The 14,881-nt window shown below is 36.5% G+C and overlaps 1 protein-coding gene across 3 annotated transcripts in view; it reads right to left on the bottom strand.

Annotated features, from left to right (window-relative positions):
- Positions 1-569: 569 nt before the first annotated feature.
- LOC133308043 (protein ACTIVITY OF BC1 COMPLEX KINASE 3, chloroplastic-like) overlaps positions 570-14,881 on the bottom strand; it is a 28,448-nt gene continuing 14,136 nt past the window's right edge. The window contains exons 7-8 of one of the 3 annotated variants that reach the window (XR_009751120.1): positions 1,905-2,350; positions 570-766 (exon numbers count right to left, since the gene is read on the bottom strand). Coding sequence is in view for 2 of the 3 variants with exons in the window: in XM_061508624.1 (XP_061364608.1) it covers positions 2,231-2,350 (120 nt within the window). In the remaining variant the exon portion in view is untranslated. The remainder of the gene's footprint in view (positions 767-1,904; positions 2,351-14,881) is intronic. The other 2 variants (XM_061508624.1, XM_061508625.1) reach the window with 2 other exon arrangements.

The following is a 14,881-nucleotide window of genomic DNA, read 5'->3' as shown; positions in this document are numbered from 1 at the left end:
TGATCATGGGAAGATGTGTAGCCGCCAAAACCATGGTCACTTAACAAAGTCCAAGTTAGGAGGATAAAGTCTAATTTTTGGACACATGCTGTTACAGTATTATCTTTTGGTGAAATTTAAAATTGCAAATTATACAAGCTTTATAGAACAGCTAATATAATCAGATTTCAGAACCACAAACATCTATGATCTGTATTGATTGTAATCATAATCGATGGTGAAAAGAACATGGCCCCAAATGTATGTAGATGTTCATAATCAATGCATATATGAACACTCAAGTGGAGTGGGAAAAAATTTGCACTTGAAGTCACCAGCTGATTGGAGGATAATATCCAATCATCCATAAACATGAAGATATGATCCTTGGCAAATTACACAGACTAACTGACCCCTAGTTGGACCCCGTATCAGAAATTATGCAATTCAAGCTATTATTTTACTTAAATATCTGACTCTAATTGCATTAAATATCTGACTCTAATTTTACCCAAATAACAGACTAACAACAGAGAGTGCATGTCAAAAAGAAAGAAGAAATAGCACGTGTGCGAGAGAGCAATGCCTTTCCAATTATTGATACTCTCTTATATTATTCTTATCTGTTGATGCTGTTCATGATGACAGCGGCATCAATAACATATTCAATCTTTTACAACAAATCAGAGAATCCAAAACGAACAAGATAATCAAACAATTTTGGAAGAATCCACTCTTTACATTTTTTCCTGCTGTACTATGAATGCTGTTCCCTGTTCACGATAGCCTGACAGAAAAGAAGCAAAAAGATTAGGAGTAGGAAGGGCAGAATAGCAGTGGTCAACCAATAATGGACTAAAATGGAAGTTCAAATTATGACGACGAAACCAGTAATAATATCTAAACATTACATTGAGTATCTTAAAACTAATTTACAGATAGTTTACAAAAATTGTTTATGGCTATAGACAACAGTCTTAAGACTTAATAACTAGAATATGGACATGGTTGGGTCTTGCATTTTGTATCTTCACATACCAAACTGTTTGCAATCCCTAGAATAAGAGAATTCACTTTATTTTGTAAACGACTTCTTCTATAAAACTTGTTCGGAACGATGTTAGTTTAAGAATTCAATTTCATATACAAATCATATTATGTGAAATATTTCACCATTTCTAAATGCTACCACTTTTGATAGGATCTATAAATCATTTTTTCAAAATGAATTCTTTACAATTCTGAATTTGATGTATTTAAAACAGAGTAAAAGAAATGTGGTTTAGCACTTCATGTCGGCAATAAGTGAGTTAAGAGAGAAAGAGATGTGCAGTTCTCTTTCCCAAGCAAAACAAGACTGCATTCCATCAGAGTAAATGACGAGAGCATAAAACTGAGGATCAACTTGCTTTTCGGCAAAATTCCACTTTAAAATTATCTCTTAACACAATATATAAGCAGAAAATAGGAGTAGGACAATTTCTATAGAAATAATGAGGCATAATGAGAATAAAAAAAAAAAAACAATATAATAAGAAGATTTAAAAATCATCTATAGAAGCACATAACAAAACCACAACGCCTTTTTTATAAATTAGTTTAATGTCTTGTTTAGCTGCAAACCGGTTTCAGTTATACTAGCTACTAGCTATTTCCAAAAAGTTTTCCATCTTCTAAGTTTTGATAGTATTATAACTTAGCCTCTGAATGGGAAAGCAAAATAACGGGGAAAACAAATTAGAGACATTTCAGTGAAGAAGATTTATAAATACTTCCCTAACTTGTCCTTTTATTTGAAAGACTCCATTAAAATGAAAAAGGTAATGATGGGATTCCAATTGATCCTAAGTGTTCTAATGGTTAGCAACATGTGTAGTTAGCAAATCAGCCTATTAGACTTCAAAAAACACAGAGATTTACACTACCACTATTCCCGTTAGCTGAAAGCTGCTCTCAGGTGTGGCTGAAGCTGAACTTATATCACACTTAGACCCCTGAACCTATTCTCACACTTGCAAACAGATCCTTAGCAGACAGATCTTGCATTACAACAGATCCAGTGAAACATCATAAAATCAAACTGTTATTTTCCTGCATGCTCATTCCTTTGCCATATTTCAGATGTTGTGAAAAAGAATTGAACCAAGTCAACAATCACCCTTTTTTAATGGGTAGAAATCAACAAATACAAAGGAAATGTAAGTAGTAAGCATGCCTTATCTAGACTACAACTGCTGAGAGTGACACAAAACTATGTAGAAGTTGTTGTTGGAACTCGAAGTACTTGCTGCAGAAAGCGTGCTGCAAGACGTTGAGTGATCCCTCCCATGACACGCCCCCCAAGTCTGCGTGCTTCAGGTTGCTGAAGAACCTGTCAGGTGTAAACACTAGTTCTTATGAAATTTTAACGTGTAACACATTTAAAATTTTGCATAAAAAGTTTGAATCAGAATGTCAAAACACAAAATCTTTAATTCCAATTCAACTAAGTATTTAAAAAAATGAATTCATTTATTTGAATTTCAAAATTTCTCTCTTTCCAATATCAGAATTATCCATTCCACTGTTCAAAGTCATCTTACTTCTTAATGACACTGCCTATTTTTAAATGTTGACTAAGTACAAACACTTTGAAATGCCTACAGTATTGGTGTCAGACAATTATGCATGCCTGATACTTGAACACCATTGGGCAATTCTAGTCTTCATCCTACAATTTTCTATTTTTAAAAAAAAAATTTATAAAAAAGTGCAATATCATAATAATTGGACAAATTATAATCTTTTATTGTAACAACAATGACTAGTGCTGACTATTGAAACACTGATATCTGTTTTCATTTTGCTTTTAGGAATTGTGCCGGGAATGACTATTTAGTAACCTATTATTGACCGGCTGGATGGCCTCATCAAGCCCACCCACACGGCTGCGCCTGACAAGGCCACTATCACTCAGCACACAACTCCTATGTACACATGTCCTGTCATGCCTCCCACGCATGAACTTTTACACGTCAGGGGAGAAAGCATTTCACAGTATTTAGAGACCAGAAAAGCTTGAAGTTTCTGTTACAACAGCGCTTGATCAATCCGGACCAGCAGAAATGGGTCATGAAATTATTGGGCTACATTTTGACATTTTTTTCTTAAGTACAAAGGAGGGCAGAAAGCTCAAAGACAATTTTGACATTTTATATAAGCAGGGAGGAGAAAGCATTTCACAGTACCTAGAGACCAGAAAAGCTTGAAGTTTCTGTTACAACAGTGCTTGATCAATCCGGACCAGCAGAAATGGGTCATGAAATTATTGGGCTACAATTTTGATATTTTATTTTTTTTTAAGTACAAAGGAGGGCAGAAAGCTCAAAAGACAATTTTGACATTTTATATAATCAGGGAGGAGAAAACCGGGCGGCTGATGCGTTGTCCAGGAAACCTGTAGCTACAACTCAATGCTTAGCAATCACAGCAGCAATATGTGACAATGGAGAGAAGCTGATTGAAGAGGTAATGGCTGACCCAAAATATAGTACTACCATCCAGGAATTACTTAAGGATTCAACATCTCATGCACATTACAGTTTTTGAGACAAGGGACTCTTTTTTACAAAGGCAGGCTAGTCATCTCAATTAAGTCATCTTTTCTTAATTCTATTATTGTTGAATTCCATAATACCCCATTTGGAGGCTAATGGAACCAGAAAATTATATTAAAGTAAAATAAAAGAGACAAGCTCCTTACAAACACATTGCAGAAAAATAAACCAAAAAACCCTTAGCTCACCCTTAGAACCAATACACCTAAGTTCCAAGAGATCCCCAATTCCCCCAAATATTCGCTTAATTCATGCCTACCCTACTCCATACACTCACCCTCCTTTTATCCTATTCTCCAAGAATATTCTAGAACTAACTACCTAACCCACTCACCACTTTTCAGGCCAATCAATACTCTCCCTCCAAAACTCACCATGTCCTCAAGGTCAAGAAAGAGGATAAACGATGTGATAGAACTGCCACCAGGATCCCATTGCTTGAAGCACCTAGACCACATTGGAAGCCTCAATTCCTCGCCCCTCAACTTCAACTATTCTGGTTCAGGTTCCCCAATCCCTAAGAACATCATGTGGAGCTATTGGGTTTGGCACAAGTGGTATGGGAGAAAGAGCGCATCCCCCCTAACGCAGAGGATGCGTTGCTGCCTGTCGCTAAGCTCCTTGGTGCGAGACTACAAAATCAAGCCTTTCCTCCTCCACCACTTGTGCTAGAGTTATGATTTCTTGCGACCCCACCATTGTTAGCTACTCTAGTATCAGAATGTTGGTTTATTGCAGACCCATTGACCCCCATACCACCTGGCCCATCTGTTTCACGTGAGCCCATTTCACTAAGCCCATTGCGTCCCAAATTGCTAATGGAATTGGGTCATGTATCAATCTGATTGTTGGCCTTGTTGGACAAAGCTACACGCAGGTGGTACCCGGTTCCTGCTCCGGATCGGAAACTCTTTTGACCCAAAGGAGGCCCAACCTAAATCCTCACCTTCTCCCTTTCTTTGTTTCTCTGTGCAAGCTGGAGCATTTCTTCCTTCCCTACCGTCTCTCCATCTTTGTATCCGATTTTTTCCTCAAGATTAGTCCCACCTTCACCCAAGATCCTCACACGTCGCTCCAAGCTTTGGAAACTTTGGTACGGCGAGAAAGGAGCATCACACCTTAAGCACAAATTCCTCCACCACTTCTTATTCATCTCTTCCGTTGACAAATGCCAGGATCTCGCACTGTGTGCTCCTCCATTAACAGTTGGGTTTCGGCCAGTCATACTCACGTTCCCATTGCTGGATGTCGCCGCTTCTTGATGTTGGGTTCCTGATACCAAACCAACCATAAAAGATGGGTTAATGTTATTTGGGCCGATGGCCGATGGCCCATTACGAGTTTTATTAACCTGAATATGGGGCCTATATTCAGAATTGCCCCTTCTCACAATTCTATTTGTAATGGCCGTATGAGAATAATTCACACATCCCTTCATCGGCCCAATGCTCACACGTCCACCAGTAGGTCCAATATGGTTACTCACAGCTTCCTTATCCTCTACTCCTTGCGCCATCATCATCGTCTCTTCTAAATCATCAACGAGGTGTAGATGCTCTTCTCTTTTTTGATTCCTTTGGCAAATCTCGAGAACCCTCTTGATCTTCTTCGTCTTCTTGTGCTTCTCTTTCTTCATTTTTTATTCTCCAATTTCTTCTTCGATTTGTTTTTCTAACCGAATACCTTCTCTTTCTTCTTCATTGTTCTTATTTGCTTCTTTTTCATCTGCCTCTTTTTTTTCCCTTTTATAACGTCTTCTTCGTCTCCTGTAGTTGTTTCTTCTTTTCGTTTCCATGAGATAGAATATTATTGAATTGTAATTAAACCAATTAAGGGAGATCGGAGGTGAAGTAAACCTAACTGCATTTTTATTCATAATTTCAATTTAATCTTTTTAATTAATTTCTTTTACTGTCATCTATGTTAGAATAGAAAATATTAGATATATAGATTTGATATAGATTTGTATAGATTATCTTCTTATCTGTAAATATTCTTTTCCTATTGTAACTCTAGGCTTCTCACTTAAGCCCATTAGGGTCTCTGTATATTGTAACTCTTTGTATTAGCTTAATACACAACATTATTATTTTATATTCAAGGGGTGTGAGTGCTTATATCCAAATATGCTTGCATCAGAGACTCTTTGTTTTTTTTTAATCTTCTTTCTTCCCAAGATGGAGTATTTATACTATTCATCATCCATCTTGAGGGGGAGCACTGTCCAAGTTGTTGATGTTGTCTCCGCCGATGTTAATTCCGACACTGAAGTTCCTCTCGAGGGGGAGCACTGTCCATGTTGCTGATGGTCATTCTAGCACAATTGTCTTTGCCGATGATAATTCCGGCACTGTTTAGAAGTTCCTCTTGAGGGGGAGCACCGTCCATGTTGCTGATGGTCATTCCAGCACAATTGTCTTTGCCGATGATCATTCCAGCATCTTCCATGTTGATGTTCATTTCGACGCCATTTTTAGCACATTGTTGATTTTTGGTTTCTCATTTAGGAGATTTATTTTGATGTTATGTTACTTGGTCTTTCTTGTAATAAGCTTGTAGCAAAGTCAAGGGTAAACTAGGCTGCTCACCAACTGTTAAATGAAATGTCTGAGAGGGATCTTGATGTTGATGTCCTGGTCAGCTCAGTTGTCTTTGCCGATGATAATTCCGGCACCATCCATGCTCTGATGTCCATTCCAGCACTGTCTCTTTATCAGCTCTTCAGACTGATGGTCATTCCAGTTGATTTGTTGTACTTAGTCATTTCATTTCGTTGATGTAGCATTGTTGTTTTTGGTTCCTAATGGGAGAATTATTTATGTATCAAGCTTGTAGCATATGATCTATATGCTACAGCTTGAGAGGGAGTGTTAGGAGTGTTAGTGTTAATAGTGTAGAAGTCCCACATTGAGCGTGTCTCTTTGTATTCTTCAATTGGTTTGCTATATAATAGCACCAATGTTGTGTAGTTTAATACAACAAGGATTACTATCATTTCCTCTTGTATCTATGATATTCAACACTTGCTCTTGCTGTTGTTCGTCACTGGCCACTCCTTCAACTTGACATCAAAAACGCTTTTCTTCATGGTGATTTACAAGAAGAAGTTTACATGGAGCAACCACCTGGCATTGTTGCTCAAGGGGAGTCTGGGAAGGTGTGCCGACTTCGTAAATCTTTATATGGTCTCAAGCAGTCTCCTCGAGCATGGTTCAGTCGCTTCAGTTCTGTTGTTCAAGCTTTTGGCTTAATCCGCAGTAAAGTTGACCATTTTGTATTTTATAGGATCACATCTCCTGATAAGTGCATCTATTTGTTAGTCTATGTTGATGACATCATTCTCACCGGAAGTGATCAAGTTGGAATTCGTTAGTTAAAACAGTATTTATTCAGTCAATTTCAAACAAAGGACCTTGGGAAGCTGCGTTACTTCTTGGGAATTGAGGTGGCACAATCTAGACAGGGCATTTCTATCTGTCAAAGGAAGTATGCCTTGGATATCCTAGAAGAGACTAGTATGTTGGGGTGTAAACCAGTTGATACACCCATGGATCCCAATGTCAAGTTATTGCCCGGACAGGGGGAGCCATTATCTGATCCTGGTCATTATCGGAGGCTAATTGGGAAGCTCAATTATCTTACTGTGACTAGGCCAGACATTTCTTTCACTGTTAGTACGGCTAGTCAGTTCCTTGATTCTCCTTATGATTCTCATTGGGGTGCTGCTGCGAGGATCCTCCGATACATCAAAGGAGCACCAGGAAAATGTTTGTTGTATTCGGATCAGGGAAATACAGAAATTTGTGGTTATTCAGATGCTGATTAGGCAGGATCACCCTCAGACAGGCGCTCTACTTCCGGTTATTGTGTCTTCTTTGAATGAAACTTAATTTCTTGGAAGAGCAAGAAACAACATGTTGCTCGCTCTAGTGCAGAAGCTGAGTATCGTGCAATGGCAATTGCTACTTGTGAGTTAATCTGGTTAAAGCAGTTGATTTAGAGCTTCGTCTTTGTGAACAGAAACAACCCATGACACTCATTTGAGATAATCAAGCTGCACTACATATATCCTCCAATCCTGTATTTCATGAAAGAACCAAACATATAAAGATTGATTGTCACTTCATTCGAGAAAGGATTCAGTCAGGAGAAATCAAAACAGCTTTTGTCAACTCTAATGATCAACTAGCGGATGTCTTCACTAAAGCTCTTAGAGGTCCTCGGGTTGAATACATTTGTAACAAGAATGGCGCTCAAAATATATACGCACCAACTTGAGGGGAGTGTTAGAATAGGAAATATTAGATATATAGATTTGTATAGATTACCTTCCTATCTGTAAATATTCTTTTCCTATTTAATTTTGTATTAGGTCTGGGCTTCTCACTTAAGCCCATTAGGGTCTCTATATATTGTAACTCTTTGTATTAACTTAATACACAACATTAATATTTTATATTCAAGTATCTATATTTAATTTTTAATTAAATATTAGTTACCTGTGAAATCACCTTTGGAATTGTCTTAGACAAAAACGGTGAAACCATTGCTTGTAATTAGTCCTCAGGGGAACTACACTCTACTCTTCACTTATTACTTGTACGACCGATATACTTGCCGTATTCGCAACAAGATTTTGGCGTCGTTGTCGAGGACTAAAAATCAACAATAGTAGTATCTGTGGAGTTTTAAGATTAGACCTTTATTTTTATTTTATTTTTTATATTCTATATTTTTATAGTATTTTATTTTTTTCACCCTTGCTAATTTTTTTTTATTCTGGTTTATGCGAGGTACAGTTGATCCAAACGACTTGCTCTACGAACGAAAATTGAAAAGATAGCAAGGGAGAATAAAAGGCTCACTAAGGAGCGAAAAGAAAAAGAAAGAGGGAACCAATCACTCTTCCAAGGAGACACATCAACTATGGCTGAAGAAATACCACATGAGGATACCATAGAGCAATTCCTCAACCCATCACTTGCACTTGTCTCTTCTGCAATCGTCATTCCACCAATCCAGTCAAATAACTTTGAAGTTCATCCGGCCTTCTTGCAGCTGTTCCAGAACAATCAATTTTCAGGGGAGGACGACTATGATCCCAATCTTCATGTGTCGGGAATTTTGGAACTATGTCGGCTTCACAAACATAATGGAGTTAGCACTGATGCCATTCGTCTGATACTTTTTCCTTTTACATTGAAAGGAAGAGCAAAGAAATGGCTGCAGAATGAACTTGAAGGGAGCATCACTTCATGGGACGACTTGGTATTTAAATTTAGAAAGAAGTACTTTATTCTTTCTAAATTCATGCAGAAGAAGCGAGAGATTGATCATTTCTCTCAACATGATGGTGAATCTTTTGACGCAGCTTGGAGGAGATTCAAAGGCTTATTGACAGCTTGTCCACAATATGCTCTTCAAGCAAGAGATAAAGTGAAGCTCTTCTACCATGGTATATGTCCTACTGATAGAAAATTCCTGAATGCGGGGCTGCTAATGGATCATTAGTTAACAAAGCTCTAGTTGCATCTCTACAACTCATTGAAGAATTAGCTGCTGAAGAGAATGCTCAAAAAGAGGCATTATGCAAGTGGATAGACTTTACATCTTAATGACTGGTCAACAGAGTTTGCAGAAGCAGATGGAATCTCTCACAAAGATAGTTGCTAAGAATCAAATCTCTGCCATCAATGCTGAGGAACCAGTAGTATGTGACACATGTGCTGAATGACACTTGACTGCAAACTGCCCACTAGCTCAACCTTCAGAAATCAACTATATAGGGAACTCGCAAAGGAACAACTACCAAGGTAATAACAACCAGGGGTTGGAGGAATAACTCAGGTCTCTCTTACAATCCACAACAGCCACAACATCCTGTTCCATCTAGCTCATATTCAGCTTTGGAGAAAATGGCGGAAACCATGGCTTCAACCACCAATGCTTTCATTCAAGAGACAAGATCGAACTTCAATACTCAAGAGGCATCGATCAAGAATCAGGAGGCTTCAATCCGAAATCTTGAAACTCAAATTGGACAGCTGGCCAAGCAATTGAATGAAAGAACTCCGGGGACAATGCCTAGTGATACTGTGGTTAATCCAAGAGAGTATTGTAATACAATCACCTCTCGGAGTAGGAAAGTAATTGAACCTCAAGATAAACTAGCCAAGTTAGACAAAGAAGTGCCAAAGGAGGAGGATACTAAGAAAGAAGAGACTCCTAATTATGATGAAGTAACCTACTTTGGAGGAGCAATTAATCGTGATAAGAGGGCTGCAAAGAATCTTCCAAAAAGATTCAGTCAACCAAATCCTTATGCAAAAGCTCCATACCCTCTTCGGCAAAAGCAAGACAAAGAGAAGCAGCAATACTCGAAGTTCATGGAGATGTTTAAAAAGCTGCAAATTAACATTCCATTCTCTGAAGCTCTTGAGAACATGCCTCTTTATGCTAAATTCATGAAGGGTCTCTTGTCAAACAGGCATAAGCTCAGAGAGATGCAAACGGTAGCTTTAACTGAAGAGAGTAGTGTTGTGATCAAAAAGGGGTTGCCGTCTAAAGTCAAAGTCCCAGGGAGATTTAGCATCCCTTGTACGATCGGGAATGTTAAAGTAGGAAGATCTCTATGTGATCTGGGAGCCAATGTCAACTTGATGCCTCTTTCTTTTGCACAATCTTTGGGGATAACGGAGATGAAATCTACCTTGATGTCTCTCCAATTTGCTTATCGATCCATCAAGATGCCGGAAGGAGTGCTAGAAGATGTCCTTGTAAAGGTAAATGATTATATATTTTCAGCTGATTTTGTTGTGCTTAATATGGAAGAAGATGACAACATGCCTCTCATCTTGGGGAGACCATTCTTAGCAACCGCTACAACACTAATTGATGTGGAGCAAGGGCAAATGATCTTTAGACTTAATAGTGGTGAATTCAAGATGAATGTTTTTGAGGCTATAAAGCACCCTGGAGACAAAGAAGACTGCTTTTAGATCGATGTAATAGAAGAAGCAATTATAGAGAAAATCATTGAGGAAGCAAACCCTCCCACCATTGAAGATCAGTTTGCAAAATTTTTGAACTTCTCAGAACTACTCAATGATGATCTACTGACTGAGGTAGTTAAAGCCATTGATTCAACTGAAGTTACAAATGCACAGAAAGAAAAGCTAGTTGAATTGACAAGGAAACCTGAAGGTTAAGTTTACTGCATTGCTGAGAAGAAGGTTGAGGAAGGGAACAAGAAGGAAGTCCATGAACGCAAGACGAAAGTTAAGATGGAAAAGCCTAGGAGCAAGGGAAAGAACGTAAAGTCTAAATTTAGAGCTCCTGAGGCCAATCCACCTCATCCATCTGTGCAGGATTATTATGGAAGAGCAAAACACTAGACCAAGAAGACTGGGTCATCAATGGTTGCGTGCTTCCGACCACCGTAATCATGAGGGGTACGTCAGGCTCATGACATCAAACAAGCGCTAATTGGGAGGCAACCTAATAAGTTTTTCTATTTCGTATCTTTTATTTTTTTTATTTCTTTAATTTTATTTTTTAATTTTTTTTATTATTATGTTACGTTAATTTTTAATTTTGACTAAGAGAGTGAATTTTCGTGTAGAATCTCAGTTTGTGAAAGACTCAGTTAGAGGATATAAAATCAAACAAGATGTGGCGCAAAAAGCACCAATGTGGAGCGTTGGGTGCCAGGGGATCAAGCTTTCGATAAGCCTACGCTAAATGCACCAAGGTAGTACTTCATGCGCGAAGAAACCACATACCGTCCGCGCGTCGAGCGCCAAGTTCCGTGCAAGAAGCGCCATTAAATGGAAGTTTCTGTGAGTACCAGCAAAATGCGCCACCCTTGTTCAGCAACTGGCGCAAAGTGCGCTACCAAATAGCCAAGCCACCATTCATCACTAAATGCCACCAGCAGTGCCAGCTGAGGAGGAAGCCGAGGAATATACTCACCACACTTTATTTTGATTACACCACTTCTTTTTCGTTTTATTTTATTTTATTTTATTTCTTTTTATTTAGTACTGTATTGAGATACATACTCATTCTGATATTTGTTGTTGGTATTATCATGTTAATTTGTTTTAATCTCTGTGTTTGTTCTAAGTATGCAGAATAGAGTCACCTCATTTCTAGTTTCGTGTTTATTGTTGGGAACAACAATGTTCTAAATCAGGGAATTGTCACATAGCATGCTTTGACTGGGGAATAGACACAGAGAAAGACACCCAACAAGATTTTTCAAATTCAAGGAAGATATCTCACTCCTTTTGATTTTTTTCTTATTTTTTTTTTATTATCCTCCTGAATCTGAATGTTTTTCCAAGTTAGTGTGAGATGAATTGGTTAATAAACCTTAATAGACTTTAAGAAGCACAACTGACACTATGAGAATTCACAATGATTTTTCTACCATGATGTTGCATTGAAATCTCGTCTAGGAGAATATGACTCCTCGTTTGAATGATTTTCCTTTTGATGACTTTTGGATAATATTTTGATTGGAAAGTAGGGAATAGTATTCTAGCTTGGTTCCACAACACATGAGGTTTGAGCCTAAACAATATAATTTTTTTTTAGACCTCACTATAATAGTACTTTAGAAATTGCTCTATTTCTCTCTTGATGCATGCATAGATTGAGATGATAAAGACACTTTGTTCTATATAACCCACCGGCTAAATAGACCACCTAAAAAAAAATTCTATTGCTAACCCTTTTGAGCCTGAGACTGATTTTTTTTTTTTTTTTTTTTTTTATCCACATTGTTACTTAACCTCTATTCTTAATTATCCCACCTTTAAATAAGATTGAAAGACTTGTCAAATATTCAAGTGAAGTTATTATGAATAGTGTTAAGTAACGAGAAGAGAGGAAGAATGCTCAAAGTGAGGAAGAAAAATATTAAATAAAGCTGCAATAGTTTTGTTGTGTAAAAAAAAATAGAAAAATAGAAAAAGAAAAAAAAATATTTTTGTTTTTGTTTTTGTTTTTGTTAAGTGATGAATAAGGCAGCAAGTAAGAAAATAAAAGTTGTCGGGAAAAGGAAAATTATGCAGTAGAAAAAAGTAGTGAAAAGAAGCATGTGAATTGAATAATTTTGCATTGGATTAATGTGCTTCAATCTCATATATAAAATTTAGCTACTTCCCAAATATTCCTACCCCGTACCATGTCGCATTACAACCCTGAAAAGACCTTTTGATCATTATATGCATGTTGTCTGTGTTCCTCAATTTTAGGAACTTGAAAATAGGATCAAGCTTATGGTAGTGCTCTTACAATGATGGATTGAGTGATTTTACCCCAAACACTTGAGCGATGAGTGTATTAATTATCCTAGTGAGGGGACTCGAGTTAGATTCTATTCTAATTGAAAACTAGAAAATATTATTTGAAGTTATCAACACTGGAAGTCATTCAAGATTAACATAGTATTCTCCTGAGCAATTATTCCTAATTATTTGTTTAATGCAATATTATGCTTGAATTTCATGTGTTTCCTTTCACAAAGTTGCTTTACTGCTTCATATTGTTTATTCTAGTTTATTGCTGAGGACAGCAATGTCTAAATCTGGGAATTGTTTGATGAGTCTCCAATTTATTATGTATTAAGGGTTAATATGAGTATGAAATTGATTTAAAAATAATTAAAAGATATGAGAATTGTAATTAAATTGTTATTTTATTCTCATTAATATTTTGATAAAAATTCTTATATTTTGCAGTAATTTTCAACTCAATAAAAAGATAAATTGGAGAGCTCAAGTAGATTTATTTCGGATTTCTGAATCATATAATTCATTGAAGATCTTATTGAATTTTTCCTTAAATATTTTTAAGGAAAATTTTCCTTTAAATATAAAAGGAAAGATTTTAAGGATTTGAATAAAAATATGATTGGAGATTCTAGAGAAGTTTCATTGAAGATATTATGAAAAATTAAAAGATATGATTTCATCACTATAAAAAGGAAACTCTTGGAAACAGAAAAAAGGCTAGCACATTCAGAGTACAGAGAAGCTTTTGCTAGAGATTGGAGAAGCTAAGAGAGAGAGGAACTGGAAGAATCTGGGCATTTTCTTCTTCTTCTATTTTCTTTTATTTTTTTATTGTGTTTAAGTCAGCTATGTTTGGCTAAGTTTCTTCTCTAGTTAGGAATATGGATCTGACGTGAATCCTTGTCTTGGTTTAATTCTTTTCATTAATAAACTATCTCAAATTATTTGTTTTTACCTTGATTTGCATGTTTAAATTCTTGTATGATCTGGCCAATTATATAGGGATAAAGAGGGTTAGAGTTCACAATAGACATATTGGGATCTTGATCTAGACAGGAGTAGAACACCAATTCTTGCATGATCTAAACATAGGCTTGTAGGAATTGCAAACTTTTGTAATTCATTGCGCTTAAGGCTTAATCTAAAAGGGATTCCTAAGACATTAAGATTCCGATTGGGATAAAGGGTTAAAGAACTAAGACATTAAAATTTAACCAATTAATTTTTAGATGATGAATTGTTTGAAATAATTGAGATAAAATATTATTGAATTGTAATTAAACCAATTAAGGGAGATAAGAGGTGAAGTAAACCTAACTGCATTTTTATTCATAATTTCAATTTAATCTTTTTAATTAATTTTTTTTACTGTCATCTATATTTAATTTTTAATTAAATATTGGTTACCTATTAAATCACCTTTGGAATTGTCTTAGATAAAAACGGTGAAACTATTGCTTGTAATTAGTCATCGTAAGAACGATACTCTACTCTTCACTTATTACTTGTACGACCGGTATACTTGTCGAGTTCGCAACAATAACCTTTGGATCGAAAATGCTATGATACCAAATTGATGGAACCAGAAAATTATATTAAAGTAAAATAAAGGAGAGAAGCTCCTTACAAACACTAACTAAAATAAACCCAAAAACCATTAGCTCACTCTTAGAACCAACACACCTAGGTTCCAAGAGATCCCTAATTCCCCCAAATATTCACTTTATTCATGCCTACCCTACTCCACACACTCACCCTCCTTTTATCCTATTCTCTAAGAATATTCTAAAACAATTTTCTAACTAAGCACCTAACCAACTCACCACTTTTCAGGCCCATCAGAGACCATTCATGTTCTCTTCAAACTTATAAAAGCATAGCATCAATTATGTTAAGGGATGAGAAACAATATTAAGAAGTTTGTTAAGAGTTATGAGGAGTGTTAAAGAAACAAATACCAAGCCCTAAATCCTACGGCACTGTTACATTACAGCCTTTACCCATACT

Source organism: Gastrolobium bilobum, unplaced genomic scaffold (genome assembly GCF_033153095.1).
Source record: "Gastrolobium bilobum isolate Gb01-03AN ecotype WA unplaced genomic scaffold, APGP_CSIRO_Gbil_v1 utg2779, whole genome shotgun sequence".
NCBI classification, from domain to species: domain Eukaryota; kingdom Viridiplantae; phylum Streptophyta; class Magnoliopsida; order Fabales; family Fabaceae; genus Gastrolobium; species Gastrolobium bilobum.
Note: the sequence above shows the minus strand (reverse complement) of the source record. Positions and strands in the feature narration are given on the sequence as shown.